General features: G+C 45.0%; 1 protein-coding gene across 2 annotated transcripts in view; it reads left to right on the top strand.

Annotated features, from left to right (window-relative positions):
- The window catches only part of LOC142245236 (carboxypeptidase O-like), a 992,459-nt gene that overhangs the window by 530,429 nt on the left and 440,017 nt on the right, over positions 1–22,013 (top strand). For both annotated transcript variants that reach the window (XM_075317796.1, XM_075317797.1), the window contains one exon: positions 3,714–3,824. In XM_075317796.1, coding sequence (XP_075173911.1) covers positions 3,714–3,824 — 111 coding nt within the window. The remainder of the gene's footprint in view (positions 1–3,713; positions 3,825–22,013) is intronic.

The raw sequence follows: 22,013 nt of genomic DNA, 5'->3' as shown, positions 1-22,013 counted from the left end.
GTCCGCAAAAGAACATCCGGCGGTGGTGAAGGAAAAGCTGCAGAAGGAGGTGGAGTTGGGGAGGATGGCGGGCCCATTCCAGGACCCGCCATTCTCTAATTTACGGATTTCCCCCCTTGGGGTGGTACCTAAGAAGGAGCCGAACAAATTTCGGCTCATTCATCATTTATCTTATCCGGCGGGATTGTCGGTGAATGATGGGATATCACCGGAATTGTCGGCGGTATGTTATGTATCGTTCGATAGGGCCTTGGAGCTGATAAGGGTAGCGGGGCGGGGGGCCCTGATGGCAAAGGCGGATGTGGAAGCAGCTTTTCGTTTACTCCCGGTGCATCCAGAGAGCTTTCATCTCTTAGGGTGTATGTGGGATGGTGAATACTATGTGGATCGTTGCCTGCCGATGGGCTGTTCCATTTCGTGTGCTTATTTTGAGGCATTCAGTACGTTTGTGGAATGGGTAGTCAAGGAGGTGGCAGGAGTCCATTCGGTGATTCACTATTTGGATGACTTCTTTTGCGTGGGTCCGGCGGGCTCTTCGGTTTGCTCCTTGTTGTTGTTTACGTTAGAGCGGATCGCGCGGAGCCTGGGTATTCCGTTGGCAAAAGACAAAACAGAAGGGCCGGTGACGGTATTATGTTTCTTAGGTATCGAAATTGATACACTGGCAATGGAATGCCGGTTGTCGGAGGGAAAGCTGTTGGATTTGAAGGCGTCGGTGCGGTTCTTGTCTCAGGCCAAGAAGGTGCGGTTGCGGGAGTTGCAGTCAGTGCTCGGAAAATTGAATTTCGCTTGTCGCATTATGCCGATGGGGCGGATATTTAATAGGAGACTGGCGAGCGCAACTGCAGGGGTAAAAGCTCCAAATCACTTTGTCAGAGTGACAAAAATGATGAAAGGGGATTTGTTGGTGTGGGAGGAGTTCTTGGACCGGTACAACGGTCGGACCCTTTGGATGAGCGAGGCGGTGTCCAATAGCCAGCTGGAATTGTACACGGATGCGGCTGGGGCGACAGGTTTTGGAGCAATTTTTCAAACGCGCTGGTGTGTGGGAAAGTGGCCGCGGCGGTGGGTGGAAGCAGGTTTGGTGAGGAATTTGGCGCTGTTGGAATTGTTTCCCATTATTGTGGCGGTGGAGTTGTGGGGCCCTGTTTTTGCTGGAAGAAGGGTTTGCATGCATTGTGACAACATGGCGGTGGTGCATTCCATCAACGCACTGTCGGCAAAATCCCCACCGGTTGTGGGGTATTTAAGGCATCTAGTGTTGCGTTGTTTGGAGTTAAACATTTGCGTGGTGGCTCGGCATGTGCCTGGGATTCGCAACGAGGTGGCTGATGCGCTATCACGGTTTCAGTTTTGCAGGTTCAGGAAGCTGGTGCCGGAAGCGGACGCGGAGGGGGAACCTTGCCCGAACTGGCTGTGGGACCTGGCATCGGTGTAGCTTTTGAGGGAATTCGGAGATCGGTGTCTGAGGCTACTTGGTGCCGATATCAGGCGGTGTGGCAGGAATGGGCAGAGTTGGAAAGTAGGGAGTTCATAGAGTCGGGTTACCAGGGTCGAGTGTTGGGGGTACTGATGTTAATAAGTGGGGATTTTTCGGAAGGCAGGTCTGTTTCGGTGATTGGTTGCAAGTTGGCGGCGTTGGCCTTTTTGTTCCAGATGCAAGGGGTTCGGGACGCGACTAAGGATTTTCTGGTGCGACAGGCGATGAAGGGTTTTCGAAAAGGGGCTCAGTCGCGTGACTGTAGGCGGCCGGTGTCATTGCCATTGTTGGTGCGTTTGGTGGGGTGTTTAGGGGAGTTGTGTTCGTCTCCTTATGAGCGGGTGTTGTTCTCGGTAGCTTTTGTACTGGCGTTTTTTGGGGCCTTTCGTATTGGCGAATTGGTCAGCCCGACTAAGCAAGCGATGGGTGGTTTGCTGTTGGGTGATGTGATGCTGGGGGAGGATAGAGTGGAATGTCGGCTTCGTTTTTCTAAGACGGATCAGAGGGGCCGGGGGCGCTTAGTAGTGTTGTACGCTTTACCGGGGCACCAGTTGTGCCCAGTGTTACATGTTTCAGAGTTTTTAAAGGTGCGCGGCGGTTACCCTGGTGTTTTTCTTAGACATACGGACGGATTGGCTTTGTCGCGGTATCAATTCAATGCGGTGCTGAAGATGGCTCTAGCAAGGGTGGGGGAGGAGCCACGTGAGTACGGGTCTCACTCCTTCCGGATTGGGGCGGCAACGGAGGCCACCAGGTAGGGTTTGAGTGAGGATTGTATCCGGCGGATTGGGAGGTGGGAGTCTTCCAGGTTCCGTTTGTACATTAGGCCTCACTTGGTCAGGTGATGGTCAGGGGTGGGGGATTCAAGGTTGGTGTTAGATGCCGGTTTGTGGGCAATTTCTTGTGCTGTTGCTGTTTTTATTCGTGGTCTTTGTATTTTATAGGTCCACGCCTTGTGTGGATCCTCGGGCACTCCTATGTGTATTGGGGAGCGTTACGGGCGGATGTGTGGCGTGACGGTCGGCAGCTCGGAGTGTCGGTGTCGGAAGCTCGAGTAAAGTGGCTCGGAATTCGGGGCATGACCTGGGGTAGGGTGCGCCCTGAGGTGGCTTATTATAGCCGTATGGATCGTGTCCCTGATGTGTTAATTTTGCATGTGGGAGGGAACGATTTGGGAGTAAGGTCGGCGAGGGAATTGAAAAGGGATATAAAGCTGGACCTGTTACATTTGTGGAGGGCGTTCCCGGGCATAGTTATCGTTTGGTCGGACATTATAGCTCGGACGCAGTGGCGTTTTGGGAGGTCGGTGGACCGTATTAATAGGGCTCGGAGCAAGCTGAACCGGGCTATTGGCAGGTTTGTGGCGAGAAATGGTGGGTTGGTGGTGCGGCATAGAGAATTGGAGGAGTCCACGGAGCAGTATCTAAGGAGAGATGGGGTTCACCTGACTGATGTGGGTCTGGATTTATGGATGTTGGGTTTGAGGGATGGCCTAGAGCAAGCACTGGGGGTGTGGGGGGCCCGGGCCAAGTAAGGGTGTCACTTGGCCGGCCTGTGGCGGGGTGATAGGTCCGTCTGAGAGGTTGGGAGTACCGACAGTCGGCTTGTTGGTACGAAGTCGCTCAAGGGGAGTGGCTTCGGAGTGGATGGGAACTTGTGGGCGGAGGTCCCGCAGGTTCTGGGTAGGGGTAATTAACGATGGAACGTTGTTACCCCTCACCTCGGGCCGGGTGGTCACGGCCGAGGTGGTCCTCTGGGCCGGTTTGGAGGTTACGGCCGGGGGGTTAGGAATGATGGTTTGCCTCTCGGACGGATCTATCGGTGTTTCTGGTTATACGGGTATATATGTATAAGGTTAAGTTTAACAATTGAGTGGCATGTTGGGCCACAAGTTTGGTATACATATATACGGTAAAATAAAACTGTGGCCATTCCTGCAATAAAGTCGTGGTTCTCGTCTTCATTTAGGTAGATATGGTACGGGGGGGGTGTTTTACAGGATAACCTGCTTATCCCTTATAGATGCGTCATGTGGTGTGTTAAAGAGGCCCACTGAGACTTTTTCACCCATGGAAACCTGGAGCCGGCCCTGTCAGTGGTGTCTGTTTAAAACACAGGACAACACATGGAGATGTCACAAAGATTTGTAAATGTAGCCTTTGATGACTTTACAATACCACACAATTTTAGTTTCAGATATTGAATGTATTTTTTTCCTTTTTTTCCTCTTTAGATTTTAACAAAACAAAAGAGTGACAAATTGATATACAAGCTTCTCAATCAAGTGGATTTTTATGTCATACCTGTTTTAAATGTTGATGGATATACTTACACATGGACAACGGTAAGAGTCTTTTATTTGATAAATAATGACAGTTGAAATAAAAAGTAAGACTACAAACTAGTGATGAGCAGACCCATAGATATTTGGGTTCGCCGAACAAGCATGGACCCAAAAAAAAATCTGGTTTGGCAACTGAACTTGACCATAAACAACAAACCTCTTAACAAGTCAATTGGAAGCTCACCTTCTGGGCTGTAAAATGGTCATAGTAGGGGCTAAGGGATTGCAAAAGGAACCTAAATGGAGGTAAGAGCATGCCTATTACCCTGCAAACAAATGTGGATAGGGGAATTAGTTAAAGGGGTTCTGTCATTATAGCAATTATGGTTACATAGCAAGTGTGCTGTTTCTATTTGTCTTAGTTAAAACTGTTATTTAATGTTTTTCATGCCTGTCTCTGCTGCCATCTACTGGTCAGACTTTTCAGCTCCTCTGTTTCTTTTGCCCAGCCCATGGGAGTGTCTGATGACCCTCTTGCATCACTTCCTGGGATTTTCATTCCAGCCAGAGTTTTTGTGAGAGCAAGATCCCTTATAGGAGCTACTAGAAGCAAAGTCTTCTGACCACGTAGTAGCTACAGAGGCAAGCATCACTGGAAGATTTCAATGCCAGGTACTTGGATTACTGCACTCTGCATGTCCTAACCTTTGGAGAAAATAAACCACCATTGTTTCATCTCAGCTTGTGCATGTTTTCACTCTGGAGTGCTCAAGGTCCTGTCTGCCCCACCTACAGGAAAAACGAAGGTAAGACTCTCACAACCTCTCACAACTACGCACCTTCCATCGCCTTTAAGTGGGGACAGAACAGTCAGAAGACTGCTTAAGAGCTCAATACCCCGGCTACAGATCCCTAAGAGCCCTGTAACTTCCCCTGTAATCTGCCTAGCAACAAGCCTTGTGCACTAGTCTGCCTGCACAGTGCATGCCTGGACAAGCCTAAGGGGAAGCTCTCCCATCTGCCACGTCCTGTGTCACCTCTGCTGCATTGTAAAGGACAGTTTATGCACCTGCTGTTTCTCTCCTGCTATACTCCTTCTATAGACTTGCAGTACATTATACCTCATTACTGCACATCGCTGCACTGCGAACCCCAAGTTTTACTGAAGACACCTTGGGAATCTCATCAGGGAGTCCTTGCAGAGCTGCACAACGATTTTTGGACCCCTATTCAAAAGTCAAGTTTCTTAAAGAGACAGTACACCTTAAATCAAAATGGCTGAAAAAGACCTTGGACAGTTCCCCACTGCTGAAACAGAGCAAATACAATCTGATACTGTCCATTATGAAGCCCAGGAGGCAGAGCCCACGCTTTCAGCAGACCAAGTTGTCCGACCGAAGCGCTCTTCCAAACCCACGATAAAGGCCGCTGAAAACTATCACACTATGAAAGATGAGCTATGTGAACACCTGGAAGAACAGTGGGAACGAGTCACCTATTACATGTCAAGACTTGAATCCTCATCAGGTGATGCCACATGCTTACAAGCCGCTCTGGAACGGCTGAACACAGCTCATGAAAGATACAAGAGACTGTCAACAAGGTACATTACCTTTCTAAAAGACTCTAAAATTGATGAAGCCCTTTCAGACCTGAGCAAGGCAGAAGAGGTAGACAAGGAAAGAGATGCCAAGGTGCAAGATGCCATAGACAAGGCCGAACACCGTATCTCTCACCAGCAAGAAACCAGATCACACCGATCAACCTCATCTAGACGTTCCTCTCGGTCATCCGGGTCATCATCCTCAAGAAGCTCAGCCCTGAGCGACAGGATACTAGAGGCCCGCATAAGAGCAGAGGAATCCAAGGTGAGACGTTCCTTCACAGAAAGAGAAGTAGAGGAGGAAGCCAAAAGGGCAGAAGCAGAAGCCCTTGCAAAAGCAGAAGCTGCTAAAGCAGAAGCCAAAAGGGCAGAAGCAGAAGCCCTTGCAAAAGCAGAAGCTGCTAAAGCAGAAGCCCTTGCAAAAGCAGAAGCCGCTAAAGCAGAAGCCCATGCAAAAGCAGAAGCTGCTAAAGCGGAAGCCAAAAGGGCAGAAGCGGAGGCTCGGATAAAGATTATTCGGTCACAGATGGAAGAGGAAGTTGCGCTAGCTAAAGTGAGACTACTTGAGCAAGCATTGATCCAAGGTCCTGATCCAGCTGACTCGCCACCACTGGAAGCAGACAATCCAGTTGATCGCACAAGAGACTATGTACTGAATCAGTTACCTGTAGCAACCCCGGTTTGCAGTACCGTCCAAGCCGACAACACCGAAACCTCCAACTTACCTCTCCCAGTGCTAGTACCACCTAAAGCATCCGAGCAAATTAATAACAGTCACCAAGAGGTGCCCTCTCAAACACAGCCACCACAGCAAGATGGCAACCAAGTGTTTCCTGACCCACTTCCACAGCTCAAGCAGCGGTCATCAGAATCTACAGAGGCTAAACCACAGCTCAACCCTGCAGCAACGTCATTTTACCCGGGAACATCTCATCCATTCATGCCAGGCAGCCCATACGCCCCAGGGGCATCACGAGTCGTCGTGGCAACAAGTGGTGAGAAATCAGATATGTCTGAGTTTGCCAGGTTCATGGTGAGCAGAGAGCTAATCAACACTAGTCTCACGAAATTCGATGATCGTGCAGAGAGCTACAGGGCCTGGAAAGCAACTTTCAAGGCAGCCATCGCCAATCTCAACTTCACTGCGGAACAGGAGCTCGACCTCCTGATCAAGTCGTTGGGCCCAGGCTCTACAAACCGCATCAAGAGCCTCAGAACCGTCTATGTGGGACAAGCAGAAGCAGGTCTCGCTGCTGCATGGCAGAGACTGGAACGCACCTTTGGCAGCGCAGAAGCAATAGAGAAAGCCCTATTCAAGAGACTGCAGGACATCCCAAAGATCAACCTTAAAGAAGTCCACAAGCTTCAAGACCTAAGTGATCTGCTCATGGAGCTGGAGCTCGCCAAAAGAGACCCTCGTCTGTCTGGGCTGTGCTACCTGGATACAGCCCATGGAGTGAACCCAATCGTGGCGAAGCTGCCATACAGTCTGCAGGAGAAATGGGCAACGTCAGTCTCAAGGTACAAAAGAATGAATGACGTCACCTTTCCCCCATTTATTCAGTTCTGCAAGTTCATTGACGAGCAGGCCCAGATGAGGAACGACCCCAGCCTCGACTTCCTAGAGTTCAACACTTCGGCAGCTGCGACATCATCATCATCAAGGTATGAAGGTGCCATACACAAACGCAGAGACATTAAGAACACTGTGAGTGTCAGGAAGACTGAGCTACCATCACCTGCAGCACGCACAGATAAACAGAACACCACCTCATCACGAGAGTCTTTCAATCAAGAATGTCCCATCCATAAAAAACCGCATTCACTGAACAAGTGCAGAGGGTTTAGATCCAAAACCCTACAGGAGCGCAAGAAAGTCCTCACAGAGCTTGGGATCTGTTTCAAATGCTGCGCATCACTTGAGGACATGGCCAAGGACTGTAAATCCATTGTCAAGTGTGAGGAGTGTCATAGTGAAAAACACGTTTCAGCCATGCACCCAACCCAGCTAGCTAGAGACACACCGGCTGCAGTCACCACCACTCCCACTCCAAGTCATGGCGGGGAGCCCAAGAATCAGACTGACACCACCACAGCCGTCTCCTGCTCATGCTCAGAGGTATGTGGAGAGGGCCAAACACAGAAATGTTGTGCCCGAATATGCCTCATCAAGGTTTATCCTGAGGGACATCCAGAAAAGGCAATGAAGGTGTATGCCATCATAGACGACCAAAGCAACCGGTCCCTAGCAGGAACCAAATTCTTTGAAGCCTTCGGAATTAATGGACCATCAGAACCCTACACCTTGAACACCTGCTCGGGTCGCATAGAGACTAGCGGCAGAAGAGCCCAGGGATTCATTGCTTCTCCTATCAATGGGAAGACTGAAATACCTCTACCAACGCTCGTTGAATGTGACCAAATACCCAGCCACAGGAATGAAATTCCTACCCCAGAAGCTGCATTTCATCAACCACACCTAAGACACCTCGCTAGTGTTATCCCACCTCTGGACAATAACGCAGAGATTCTACTCCTGCTCGGCAGAGACAATCTAAGGGTACACAAGGTGCGACAGCAGTGTAATGGGCCTGACTATGCACCATACGCCCAGAGACTGGACTTGGGATGGGTAGTCATAGGAAATGTGTGCGTTGATCGATCAGAAATTGATTCCTTCAAGACTTATGTGCATGGAGATGGGCGCACAACCTGCTTAAAGCCATGTCCTCATCACTATGAAGTGAAAGAGAAGTCTCCAGACACAATACAGCTACCTGACATCGCTTCTTCTCTGCATATCGACAACTTGGGAAGATCAGTCTTTCTCACAACCAAGGACGACGATAAAGTAGCCTTGTCAGTAGAGGACAGAGAATTCATCGGAATAATGGACTGTGAGTTTTCTAAAGACAAAACCAACCATTGGGTCTCTCCATTACCCTTCCGATCTACCAGGGTAAGACTCCCAAACAACCGAGCTCAAGCTCAGACCAGATTTAACTCTCTTCAGCGTTCCATGAACAGCAAGCCTGAAATGAGAGAACACAGCATCGCCTTTATGGACAAGGAAGTCTGCAACAACCTAGCAGAACCTGTACCAACCGAACTGAATCCAGCAGATCACGCAACTAGACCTACGTCTATAAGTTCTTTTGCTAACTCTTCTTGGCTTACAGGTCCGGAGTTCCTGCTGAGACAGTCAGAAGAAGGTGTCCAGGAAGCCTTCCTCATCCTAGATCCGGACAACGATCCAGATGTCCGAGCTGAAGTCAATACCCTGGCCACCAGTGCAGAAAAAACTTCCAACCTCGGTTGCCAACGTTTTGAACGTTTCTCCAGCTGGATGAGGCTCGTCAGGACTGTCGCTAGGTTAGTGCATATCGCCAGATGCTGTCGTACTGACCTTAAAACCAAAGACTGTCATCGCTGGCATGTCTGCCACAAAGCCCTTTCTGCTGAGGACATCTCCCATAGCGAGTCCCTCATAATACGCCACCTCCAACAGAGTGAATTCGCCATAGAATGGAAGCGTTTATACAACAAACAGCAGATTCCATTAAGAAGTCCTCTGTTAAATAATGGGTTTACGGCGACAACTGCATAGCCAGTATATAATGATTGGAGCGAAGATAGGTCAAAAACATATTATGATTTTATTCAGATAAGAATTGGAGGGTTACAGTCATTAGAGAAAAATAACTGTCTTGGCTTGAGTTAATAGATGGAGACAGATAGAAAAAATAACAGTTCATATATCTTACATCGTTGTGTGTGTAAGCCGTCTCGGGATGGTCTGGTCGGATGGGTCCGTCTTTCTCCTGTCACCTTCTGCCTCTCCCTCCTTCTCCCTCTACCTTTGAAGTGTGGGCTTCTTTTATAACCCAAAACCCCTCCTCTGGATTGTCCTTATCTCTTTACATGGTAACACAAAAACTAACTATCCTTAATTTAGGTTTAGCATTACATCATGTCACGTGGTACATTTTACCCGCGAAATAAGTGTACTTGCGCACTAGAGACCTGTAACAAAACCTACTTCAGTCTTATTTATAATTCCTTTGAAGCTCGCTGAGCTTTGACCTCAGTGTAGCAGTAACTTACAGTAAAACGTTTCTCATAGCTATTTCAGCTCATAGCCCAACATTCTAAACAATATATAGCACTACTTTGACAACTTTGACAAACAACGTCAGATGGCTTTGATGGACGACTAACAGATGAGTTTGGTTCTTACCATCTCAAACTCTTGGTTTAGCATTTTCCAACACACAGGCATCCTTAAAGGGATGGGCGATAATATACATATATTTATGAATATATGTAATCCAGTCTATGAATCAATCTCCATAAACTCACTATTTTACAGTCCCCCCTAATATGGAAGTTTGATGAACCCCGGGAAACCCTAACTCAATCGTGTCATCATTCGTATCACATACATTCTTGTTGGAAATTCTAGACCAATATTTGACTTGATAAACCAATCTGCAACTTTCTGTCAAAAAGTCATCTTGCGATTTAACATTCCTCTAAGAATGTTATCTTCCTTTTTCATTTCTATTTTTATGTTCCTATATATCTTCTGAATTCTACACATCACAAAAACTTGATATATAATACACATCAAAACTAATAAAAATATGATTATGATGGGATTAAATAAAACATTACCAACCGCTGACTGAAAAGATGACTTAGACCAGGAATGTACAGATGTACTAAAACTCTTCCACCAAGTTCTACCTGACATTCCATTCCATTCGTGTTCAATATCACTTAATTCACCTTGTTCATGTCTGAATATAATTTCTGCTTCCTTTAACTGTTTCGTTAATAAATCTAACAAACCCTTGTCTTTCTTTATTTCACTTGTCCACATATCCCAAGGAAAATCATTTATCTGTGATAAATTGAATTGTATCGGAAATGCCGTTAAGTTTCTCTTTCCTATAGAAGTGATATTAAAACTTCCTTCCTTCTTTGAAAGAGATCTCACATCTCCTTCTATACAATACAAACCCATAGGTAGGTTTTCCTTATGTACACAAGCAGAATAGAAAACAGAAACCTTCTCTGTCTCAGACATGACCTGAAAACATATCTTAGTTGGACTTACTGGAGTCACCAGATCATGTAGTGTCTGTACAGTCTCTATTCTCGCATGACAAGAAGAATGATTATGAAAACATGAATGATAAATCACCTTATCCTGTCCAGGTAAACACATCACCTTAGAAACAAAATGCAAACATGAAGAAATGTCTACTTGTTCAGTGTTCACTCCATCAAATGCAAAATCTGTGTACTGCAGTTGATAGAACACTTGTTGTGTGTTGCTCACAGGTATACCCAAAACTGTAACAGGAACAATAGTTCCTTCTCTTCCAATCACCGGGATTAGCGATGTGCCAACACAAATGTTTCGTTCACATCCTAACCACTTATTTACCCACAAATCCGTATGATTCAATGCAAAATCATACTCTACAGGTAAATTTCGCAGTATTCCCAGTGGAGTAATTCCACTCTGTAAAGCTTGTGCAATCAACTTTAAATTAGAAGAGTACTCTACCTGTATCTCCAGGCACGCTTTAGCTACTTGTGTTTCGTGTGTGCTTTCCACGAGAGCTAATGTAGCATCCTGTAGATGTGACACGGAAGAGCCTAGTACAGCAGCTGTATTCATTACCATCTTTTCCAGAAGTTGATTCAGACTCTTCTGAACCTTTACACCTTTTCCTCCAATAAAACCAATATTATCCAAATCTGACTTAAGTGTCTGTATATCTATGGCATTAGTCAGACCTCCCACTGTCCCAATTCCTCCCAGAATTCCTTCTAACACTCCTCTCTTACTCCTAGTCTGAGCTGTTCTTTTCCCAAACCATTGTTCTATCCCCATCTCCATGTTTATGAGATGTGATTGACACTGAGGAAACCTGGTAGAGATCTTCCAATGAGACATATTGAAAGTCCACACCATTGTCATAAATTCTCCATCCCTTAATAAGGACTTGGACTGAAATTGATTAATTTGGAAAGGAGAAGACGGCATGAACCTCGTGTCTGTGCATGCACTATCTGCTGCTGACCAAATATTCACACTAACGTCTTTACAATGTCTGTAATGTGTCTTTGTTTCAACGCAACACTGGTAAATTCCAGAGTCCCTGGAAGATGGATTCTCTATGGAAAAAATGAACGTATCATCCATCCACCTGATATTACCAATCTGACCTCTGTGAATGACATTAGTTGGACTGTTTAAAAAACTTCCCAAAAATGATGAATTTTTGGTCCATGTCAACAAAGACTCAGAAGGCAATTTCAACCTTGTGTCACATTTTAACATTATGGGCAATGTATTTACTTTATTATGTACGGTCTGTGGTGAAACCCTTATTTCCGGAACTATAGTGTTAGTAGCGGTAAACACTACAGATACCTGAACTTGCACAGGTTCCCGTGTTATCTGGAAATTCCATGTTTTGACCCAATCTTTATCTCCTTCTGTGATGGAGAGTAAAGAAGGATCCAGAATTTTCCCAAAAACCTGAGTTTTTAACAAAATTTCTGTTTTGGATCTTCCAAACTTTCCCCTTGCAATCATGGACCATACAGCAGGTTCATCACCTCTGATCTCTATGTTCCAGTATAGTACATCTGTAGGAGAACATTCCCATGTACCAGTTTTATTATTGTGTACATATTCTCCTTGTAATTGTGTGAATCTAGTTTTAGGTCCTGCAATCGCATGTAATATTATGTCTGTGTCGTGTATGAAATGTAATTCAATGCAACATTTTGTTCCATATCCCATGCAGATATTTCCTGTTATCTCCACAGAATTGTCCGTGATGTCCTCTGTCAGTAAGTTCCGTGTATCTGATCCTCTTGGTCTTCGAGAATGTTGAATCTCTCTAGTCTGTTCATTCACATCATTGGCGATTGTTCCTTGATGTAACATGTAAACAATGACGAAAATAAAGCAAAGCAGCAGGAACGTAGATCCCATCACGTAGAAGCTTGTCTTGAGCTTGGGAAGATGTTCTTTCTCCAGAAGGCTTGATGTCATCTTTCCTTCACAGTCTTTAGGTTCTTTATTCCAGTTCGTATAGGAATCCATTTCTTCCTGGAAAGAAATGCAGTATCATTATTTTGTCACAAATATTTTGCACTGGTCAACGTGAACCCACACTTTTTGTGTTTTCCGGGTCTTTTTTACCACATTTGACACTCGGTGCACAAGAATCATGACTTGTCCCATAGTCTCAAGGACTTCAAAAGGACCTTCCCAATTACACTCCCATGGACCACTCTTGCGAAAGGTTTTGATCATCACTAGAGCACCTTTCTTGAATTTGGACTCATAGGGTGGCTCCATTTTCTGCATTCTCGATGCCGCATATGGCAGAATCGCTTTCAGGTTCTCCTGCAGCGATCTCAACCATTGGGACCTTGAGATAGCATCTTTTTGTGGAGTGGATAAAAATGGCTCATGTGGAAACCACAATGGCATTTTTCTTCCCGTCATCAACTCAAACGGAGTGAATTGAGTTGTAGAAGAGATTGAACCTCTTATACTCATCAGTATGAAAGGAACCTTGTCAACCCAAGTGTTACCTTTGTCCAAAAGCATCTTTGCAATTCTGGACTTGATTGTCCTATTCATTCTTTCCACAATTCCCGCAGATTGTGGATGATAGGGGACATGAAATTGCTGTCGCGCCCCTAGAATAGCACAAGCAGTTTGCATGATTTTACCTGTGAAGTGGCTACCTCGATCGGAGGTAATCATCCTTGGGATCCCCCAAGTACAAAAGACATGTTGTACCAATTCCCTTGCTGTGGACAAAGCATCATCTTTCCTAACAGGTAATATTTCTACCCATTTTGAGAACACATCTACCACAATCAATGCATACCTGAGACCATGTTTACCTGAGGGTAAAGGACCAATATAGTCTATCTGCAGTGTAGACCATGGACCATCTGCAGGTGCGATCCGTAGAAGTGGTGGCTTCTGTCCTTTAGGTCTTGGATTTATTTGGGCACAAATGAGACATGATAGTACAACACTTTGAACTGTTTCGTCCATTTTTTCCCAATAAAATTTCTCCTTGAGAATGACTAACAATTTCTGTTGTCCCAAGTGACCTAAACTCTCATGGTTGTATCGAGTGAATTCTACCTGTAGATGTTTTGGTACAACTGGACGCAATTCTTCATTTGAACTGTGACACAAAACCCCATTTTCACAGATGAAAGGAGGTTTTGGATCATCCAGAAAAATAACAAGAGAAGGATCTTTTCTCTGTTCTTCTGCAAATGAAGGTATGTACGTGTCTGCTCTCTGAACCGCTGAATTCTCAGAAGGTTCAGAGTCAAACACTTCCTCTCCTGTCAGGGCAGCTTCTTTGGCTAGAGCATCTGCGGTTGCATTTCCTACAGATAACTCATCATCAGATCTTTGATGTGCAGCGACTTTCACTATAGCAAATCTATTTGGGGCCCTAGATGCCATCTCAAAAATTGATTCTAGCGTATCGCGATGCACCAAGGCTTTGTTGGACGAGTCCACGTAGCCTCTCCTTTCCCAAACAGGCAGGTAATCGGTTAGGGATCTGACAACATAGGAGCTATCACTGTAGATTACCATTGGAGTTTGATCATCAGCTTCATTCAGCTGTAGGACCATTCTTACCGCTTCTATCTCTGCCCTTTGAGCTGAGAAATGACTTGGTAACTTGTGTTTTACCACTTGTCCTCGCTTGGAATAGAAAATTCCATATCCTGTGTGATAGTGTCCTTCCAGAAAAAATCTAGAACCGTCTACAAACACAGGTTCATCTGCGTCTTCCGACTGTCGTCTGAAGAGAGATGGACTTGGTTCATGGAACGTTTCTATGCAATCATGGGTTTGTCCTTCATACTGCATCAATTGAGGAAGAACATACTTGGCCTTATAATCTACCTCAATTTGATTTGGAGACAATGAGAGCAACCAATGGGCAAATCTCTGATTTGACACACCTGGGATGTTTTTCTCAAAGAGAAGTTTCAGTGTGGAATGTGGCGTTTGGAGAATAACCTTTTGGAACCCGATGATGTGTTGAGTGATTTTTATCGCAAAATACACTCCCACCAGGTGTCTTGCGCACACCTCAAACCCCCTCTCAACAGGTGAGAGAAGCTTAGAGAAGTACCCCAAGATTCTCCATTCCCCCCCTTGCAGCTGCAGCAAAACCACAGAGATACTTGTCTCTGAAGTGTGTGCTTGAAGCGCAAAAGGTGCGTTCTTTTCCACCATACTTAACGCAGGTGCGTGTTGTAGATCATGTTTCAATTGTGTGAAGGCTTTTTCCTGTTCGACACTCCAGGGACCAAAATAATCATCATTGTCACCTTTTAAAAGATCATACAAAGGTCTGGCTTTGTCAGCAAAATTTTCAATGAAATCCCTTGAGTAATTTACAAGCCCTAAAAAATGTCTTAGTGCCTTGTGTGATGTTGGAATTGGAAGAGATGCAATTGCCTCTATTCTGTCCTGTAGGGGTCGCCGTGTACCTGGACTTAGCAGAACTCCTAAAAACCTGACCTCAGTCTGCATCAGCTTGACCTTTTTGGTATTCAGTTTTAAACCTGCATCATGCAGCAGCTCAAACAATTCTGCCAGTAGAGAAATATGCAAATTCTCATCCTCCGTACTCAACAAGATATCGTCCACATATTGCAATAAACATTCCGGACGAGAAAATTTCGACAAAACGTTCGCTAGCGCCTGATGAAAAATGCTTGGCGACATACTAGCCCCCTGAGGAAGCCTACAGCATACATATTGCTGATCGAGGTGGTTGAATGCAAATCGATATTGGCAACTTTGCTCAATCGGTATACTGAAAAAACCATTACTGATATCCAATACTGAGAAATACCTTGCCTTAGCATCCAATCTCGACATCATGTCGTGTGTATCAGCTACAATCGGTGCTACATTGGGAGTAAACTTATTGAACATCCTCAAGTCCAACAACATCCTATAGCTACCATCGCTTTTCAGAACACACCACAATGGATTGTTACAAACCGAATTTGCCTTACGTATGACACCTTGAGCCAACAATTCCTGTATAATCTTCGACATCGGAGCAACTGACTCCGGAGGCAACTTATACTGACGCTGAGGAGGTGGGTCTCGGCCTTCAATTTTGACAATTACATCCTTCATTGTTCCAACCTCATTCCTGTACTGAGCCCATAAAGAAGGAAACCGCTGTACTAACTCAGTCAATACTTCATCACCACCAGTTTCAGGCCACAAATGATCTGCTGACACTACATCGGTCAAACAAATGGTCCCGACATGACTATATTCATCTGGATCAATAACTACCGCCTTACAACCGCTAGAATCTTTCCATACTGTTTTGTTACCCAAATCAATAATCCAGCCATGCTTTTCCATAAAATCAGTGCCAATTATATTCTCAGTATCCTGACAACACCAAATATCCATTTTCGTTTTCAAAAAACCAGGTATTTCCAAAGAAACATCCTGCGCTAAAGTCACCTTTGTTCCATTTTTACCACTGAAACCAACAATTGTGCATACAGGGGAATCTGGCTTTAAATGTAAATCAACATTTGTGACACTCAATTGCGCACCTGTATCAAGGAGAAATGTTACTTCCTGACCTTCAAGATTTACCTTTAAAAATGGTCGACCACAGCCATCCATTGAAACTCGAGTGACGAATTCCAGTGGATGCAGCCTGGGGACCGGCTTTGCTAGTCAGGAGGATGGAGAAGGGAGAAGAGCAGCAGGTGTCTTGCCCCTTCCATCCAATCCCTGTATGGTCATTTCCCTTATCTGTCTGGTCAGAGGTGCATATGGTGATTGGTTATTTCTGTTGTCAGTATGAGTGGGCGTGTATGAAGGTGGAGGTGCTGAAGATGGGGGAGGGGCACTGGATGTGTTTGGCATCAGTCCATTCTCCTTACCCAGCCTTTCCTCAACTCCCGCCCTCAGGAATTTCTTGCATTCCCACTTCAGGTGTCCGGGTAGGCCGCAAAAAAAGCAATGAATTGTGCTTTTCCTGTTACCCCCCCCTGAATTCTTGTTTTTAGAATTCAACACCGGTCTTTTGTTGTTTTTGATCTGTTTTTCCTGGGATACTAATGTGTCAGTGTTCCCTTCTATCATGGCTATTTTTGATTTTACCTGATTTTGCTTCATTCGTCTACGTATTCTATCAATAAATGACGTGACCTCTTGTAGACTTTCCATCCTAGAAGCTATTTCGAATGAAGCAGGGTCCAAATATTTAAACTTTTTAACAAAGGCCTTGATCATGGAAGGCGGTTCTTGATCAGATCCGATTTCCATTATCAAACGATATCCTTGCTCGAATTTGACTAGGAAGACAAACGGATCCTCCTGTATGTGTGTCTTAAGGTTTTCTAACAATTCGACTGTTGGGGTAGACTCTCCTGTGGTAAAGAGAATCAACTGTCTCAGCCTATCTTCCTTTGTGTCATGGATCAGGTCATTGTGTTCGTCAGTCCTAGGTGTTGCTTGTAACCTTTTTGCCATGTGGGAGGGAAGCCATACCCTGAAAATCTTGTTTCTCTGTTCATTTGTTAGATTATATTTATCGGAATGTGACTCAAAAATGTCCGCATTATGGAAGGCGTCCATTTTATCATCATATTTCGGTATGTCCTTAATGATTTTCATTAATTGGTCATGGATTTTAATGTTAAGACGGGCGGCCTTATCATGTAACTTCTTTTTTCGAAGTTCCTCCTCATTCAGAGTCTCGTCCTCGGCCGTATTCAGCCCGTCCGGTACGTCTGAACCTAAAGCTTCTGTCTTGTTCTGTCTCGTATTAACAGATACATATTTAATATCTTTCCGTAGTTTTGATATTAAATCTGCTCTTGTTTCCAACTGATCCTCCAGATGTTCGATATGTTCTGCTAATATCGAACAATTTGGACAATCTGTTGTTTCTGAATCTGTGACGTGTGTGTCTGTTGTATTGGGCGTGCCTGTTGTTATGGGTGTGTCAGTCACCATACAGATAGTGCGTGCATATGGCTGTGCCCCACCCACCATGGAGTTGTAAGTGTATACCATACCCAATACATTCTGTATCTTTTTCTGTAACCGATTTACAGTAAAAAACTTTTTATCTAGCTTAAGATTCTCAAGTTCACATTGCCGGTACAGATTTGACCATAACTGTGCGTCACTATGTGTATGATCAAAAGAATACTCTACATGACAGTTACTAAAATAATCATGAATAAAATCCATTTCTCACCAGTATGTGATGCTTGTCCTTGAATGGCTTCAACCGTCTGTTGGATGGAATGGCTTCAGATGGCTCCAACCGACTGGATGGATGGTCCTGAGAATGGCTCCAACCGTCAAGGCTTGACACATACGACCTCCTTGCAGCTTGTCACGTTAACCCTCTCTTAGGCTCGTGATGTGGACACAGTGTATCGTCTTTGCCTGCAGCACTTTGGACAGAAAGATTACTCCCAAACTCACAGACCCCCCTTCACGGACAAAGGGCAGGGAATGACGTGAGAAAGAGAAAAAAAAAAAAGTCCTTCTGCAATAATAGGCAGCGTGAAAAAAATCACCTTTCACAGAAAACAGCTGTGGTTCACAATCATTCAGGCTGGTGCTCGCCAAATGTTAAATAATGGGTTTACGGCGACAACTGCATAGCCAGTATATAATGATTGGAGCGAAGATAGGTCAAAAACATATTATGATTTTATTCAGATAAGAATTGGAGGGTTACAGTCATTAGAGAAAAATAACTGTCTTGGCTTGAGTTAATAGATGGAGACAGATAGAAAAAATAACAGTTCATATATCTTACATCGTTGTGTGTGTAAGCCGTCTCGGGATGGTCTGGTCGGATGGGTCCGTCTTTCTCCTGTCACCTTCTGCCTCTCCCTCCTTCTCCCTCTACCTTTGAAGTGTGGGCTTCTTTTATAACCCAAAACCCCTCCTCTGGATTGTCCTTATCTCTTTACATGGTAACACAAAAACTAACTATCCTTAATTTAGGTTTAGCATTACATCATGTCACGTGGTACATTTTACCCGCGAAATAAGTGTACTTGCGCACTAGAGACCTGTAACAAAACCTACTTCAGTCTTATTTATAATTCCTTTGAAGCTCGCTGAGCTTTGACCTCAGTGTAGCAGTAACTTACAGTAAAACGTTTCTCATAGCTATTTCAGCTCATAGCCCAACATTCTAAACAATATATAGCACTACTTTGACAACTTTGACAAACAACGTCAGATGGCTTTGATGGACGACTAACAGATGAGTTTGGTTCTTACCATCTCAAACTCTTGGTTTAGCATTTTCCAACACACAGGCATCCTTAAAGGGATGGGCGATAATATACATATATTTATGAATATATGTAATCCAGTCTATGAATCAATCTCCATAAACTCACTATTTTACATCCTCTCGCCAATTTAAACCCAGTCATCGACAGTTTCGGCTTACTGAGGGTTGGTGGTCGTTTAAATCAGGCTCATCTTGGAGTTGCAGAACAAAATCCTCTCATCATTCCCAACAAACACCATGTTACAGTCTTGCTGATCCGACACCACCATGAAAAGACTGAACACCAAGGCAGGCAAATTACAGAAGGTGCTTTACGTTCTGCAGGCCTCTGGATTATTGGAATGAAGAGACGTGTAGCACAAATACTACACGATTGTGTGCACTGTCGTAAAGCGAGAGGAAAACAACTGTACCAGCAAATGGCTGACTTGCCTACAGACAGACTTTCCACAGAGCCACCTTTCACCTACGTGGGCCTAGACGTTTTCGGACCATGGATGGTGTCCACACGCAGAACTCGCGGAGGCCAAGCAAACAGCAAGCGGTGGGCTGTGTTATTCACCTGCATAAGTGTTCGAGCCGTTCACATTGAGGTGTTAGAGTCCATGGATACCTCCAGCCTAATCAATGCCTTGAGAAGGTTCCTTGCCATCAGAGGACCAGTGAAACAGCTGAGGTCTGACCGTGGAAGCAACTTCGTCGGTGCATGTAGAGAACTGAACATCGACACCAAACCTATCCAAGATCAGCTGGCAGAGAAAGGTTGCACCTGGATCTTCAATCCCCCTCACAGTTCTCACATGGGAGGCTCCTGGGAGAGGATGATCGGGATTTCACGCAACATCTTGAACTCCATGCTAATGGACGTCAATTCCTCAAGACTCACACATGAGACTCTAGTCACTCTTCTAGCTGAAGTCTCAGCCATTATCAATTCAAGACCCCTTGTGCCGGTGACCATGGATCCAGAAACACCAACCATATTAACTCCTACTATTCTCATTACCCAAAAAACTGACAACGCGGTAATGCCCAGCGGAGAGTTCACCCACGCGAACACTTATCAAAAACATTGGAAACGGGTTCAATACTTGGCTGACTACTTCTGGAACCGATGGAGGAAGGAATACCTCACCATTCTTCAAGGAAGAAAGAAGTGGCGACATCCCAAGCCGAACCTCAAGGAAGGAGACCTAGTCCTCATGAAAGATCAGACCACAGAAAGGACTGACTGGCCTATGGGACTAATTACTAGGATACTGCCTAGTCAGGACGGCAATGTTCGGAAGGTGGAGCTAAAGGTCATCAGGAAAGGTGAGACGAAGACCTTTGCAAGGCCAATCCACGAACTTGTTCTGCTTTTGCCCATAGAGAGCGTCCCTACAGGATGAACGCTACCGGACCCGAACTTTGAGCCATCCTTCTTGTTTTGGACTCAATTGAGCTTGTTTTTGCATTTAACATGCCTTTCCTTTCAGGTTGTATTATGGACTCAATAGTGAAATCCCCAAAGTGAATTTCAGACGGGGAGTGTGCTGTTTCTATTTGTCTTAGTTAAAACTGTTATTTAATGTTTTTCATGCCTGTCTCTGCTGCCATCTACTGGTCAGACTTTTCAGCTCCTCTGTTTCTTTTGCCCAGCCCATGGGAGTGTCTGATGACCCTCTTGCATCACTTCCTGGGATTTTCATTCCAGCCAGAGTTTTTGTGAGAGCAAGATCCCTTATAGGAGCTACTAGAAGCAAAGTCTTCTGACCACGTAGTAGCTACAGAGGCAAGCATCACTGGAAGATTTCAATGCCAGGTACTTGGATTACTGCACTCTGCATGTCCTAACCTTTGGAGAAAATAAACCACCATTGTTTCATCTCAGCTTGTGCATGTTTTCACTCTGGAGTGCTCAAGGTCCTGTCTGCCCCACCTACAGGAAAAACGAAGGTAAGACTCTCACAACCTCTCACAACTACGCACCTTCCATCGCCTTTAAGTGGGGACAGAACAGCAAGTAAATGAAGAAACTAAACATTTTGGCAGTGCCCCCACAGAAATGAATTTCTCCACAGACCAAAAATTTAAAAAAGAGCCCTTACAGAGCCTGTATTCCCAGTTCACCCACATAATCAAGATTGCCAGACTTCCCCCATAGAGCAACAAGTTTAACAAATTTCACCTATGTGGTCTGTATTCCCAGTTCATGCCCGAAGTCTAGATAGGCAAAGTTCCCCAAAAGAGCAACAACTTTAAATAGGCCCATAAGTAGTCCGTCCACTGCTCCATCTTGGTGGGGAATTTCAACCCCAAACTTGGAGTCTCCGTACAGCCTGCTGTTGTGTCCCTCTGGCTGTGCTGAGCTGAGGTTGGTTGTGCAGGTGTTACAACGACGAGATGGGGAGTAGGTGCACGAAGTGGAGAAGTAGTGTTAGGAAACACGGGAGGAGAAATGTTCACCAATTCTCTGTGTTGTTAGGACATGCGTTAAACCGTTTTCTACTTAAGTGCAGCCCACATTACATTGCACCCTGCCGACCTGTTTCACATTTCACCATCATAGCCAAGAATGGAAGGATACCTTCACAGAACATTTTTTTGAAAAGACCCCAAGAGAGCCTGTTTGTCACGCTGGTCTCTTTCCAGCGAGACTCATACTCATTTAAATGGACTTTTTTCCTTTTAGCATCTGAGGGGTTAATGCTTCTTTTGCAAGTTTGCTTGGAGGCATTCCCTCAGGTGCTTTAAGTTACTAATTAGGCTGGGCCTTTAAAAGGTTCCAGCACCCTTCACACACTGCTGGTTATTTTCTCTCCACAGTTGATAGAGACAGCCTGTGTGTTTGGTCGTGCTATATGCTAGTTCCTGTAGCCTTGTGCAGACAAGGTGTAGTTTGCAGAAGCAACGTTATTTTGTTGTTTTTGATTTATTTTATTTTTGTGCTGTGCCCTGAAATTGTCCCATTAAGCAGGAAAGGGGTCTCTAGACCAGGGTCCATGTAGGAAACAAAGACAGGTCAGAGGTCATGCCTCGCTACCTTCAAGCGTACCCGTGGCTTGAGGATAAGTCAGGGAACTCTAGCATGAAGGGTAAGAGTAGTCCACTGTCCCTGGGTAGCAGCCTTATGCGTGACGTAATAACCAGCCCACCATTTTTTTTCTCGGTTCCATTACACAGGTCTGCAAAAAAAATTTTTTTCGAGAGCTGTTTTGGTTATTCCACGTAATCTTTATGTTTTTGAGTGTACTGAATCTGAAAATGACCTCC

Source organism: Anomaloglossus baeobatrachus, chromosome 7, assembly GCF_048569485.1.
Source record: "Anomaloglossus baeobatrachus isolate aAnoBae1 chromosome 7, aAnoBae1.hap1, whole genome shotgun sequence".
Classification (NCBI taxonomy): domain Eukaryota; kingdom Metazoa; phylum Chordata; class Amphibia; order Anura; family Aromobatidae; genus Anomaloglossus; species Anomaloglossus baeobatrachus.
The sequence above is the reverse complement of the archived record's forward strand: the minus strand, read 5'-3'. Positions and strand labels throughout refer to the sequence as shown.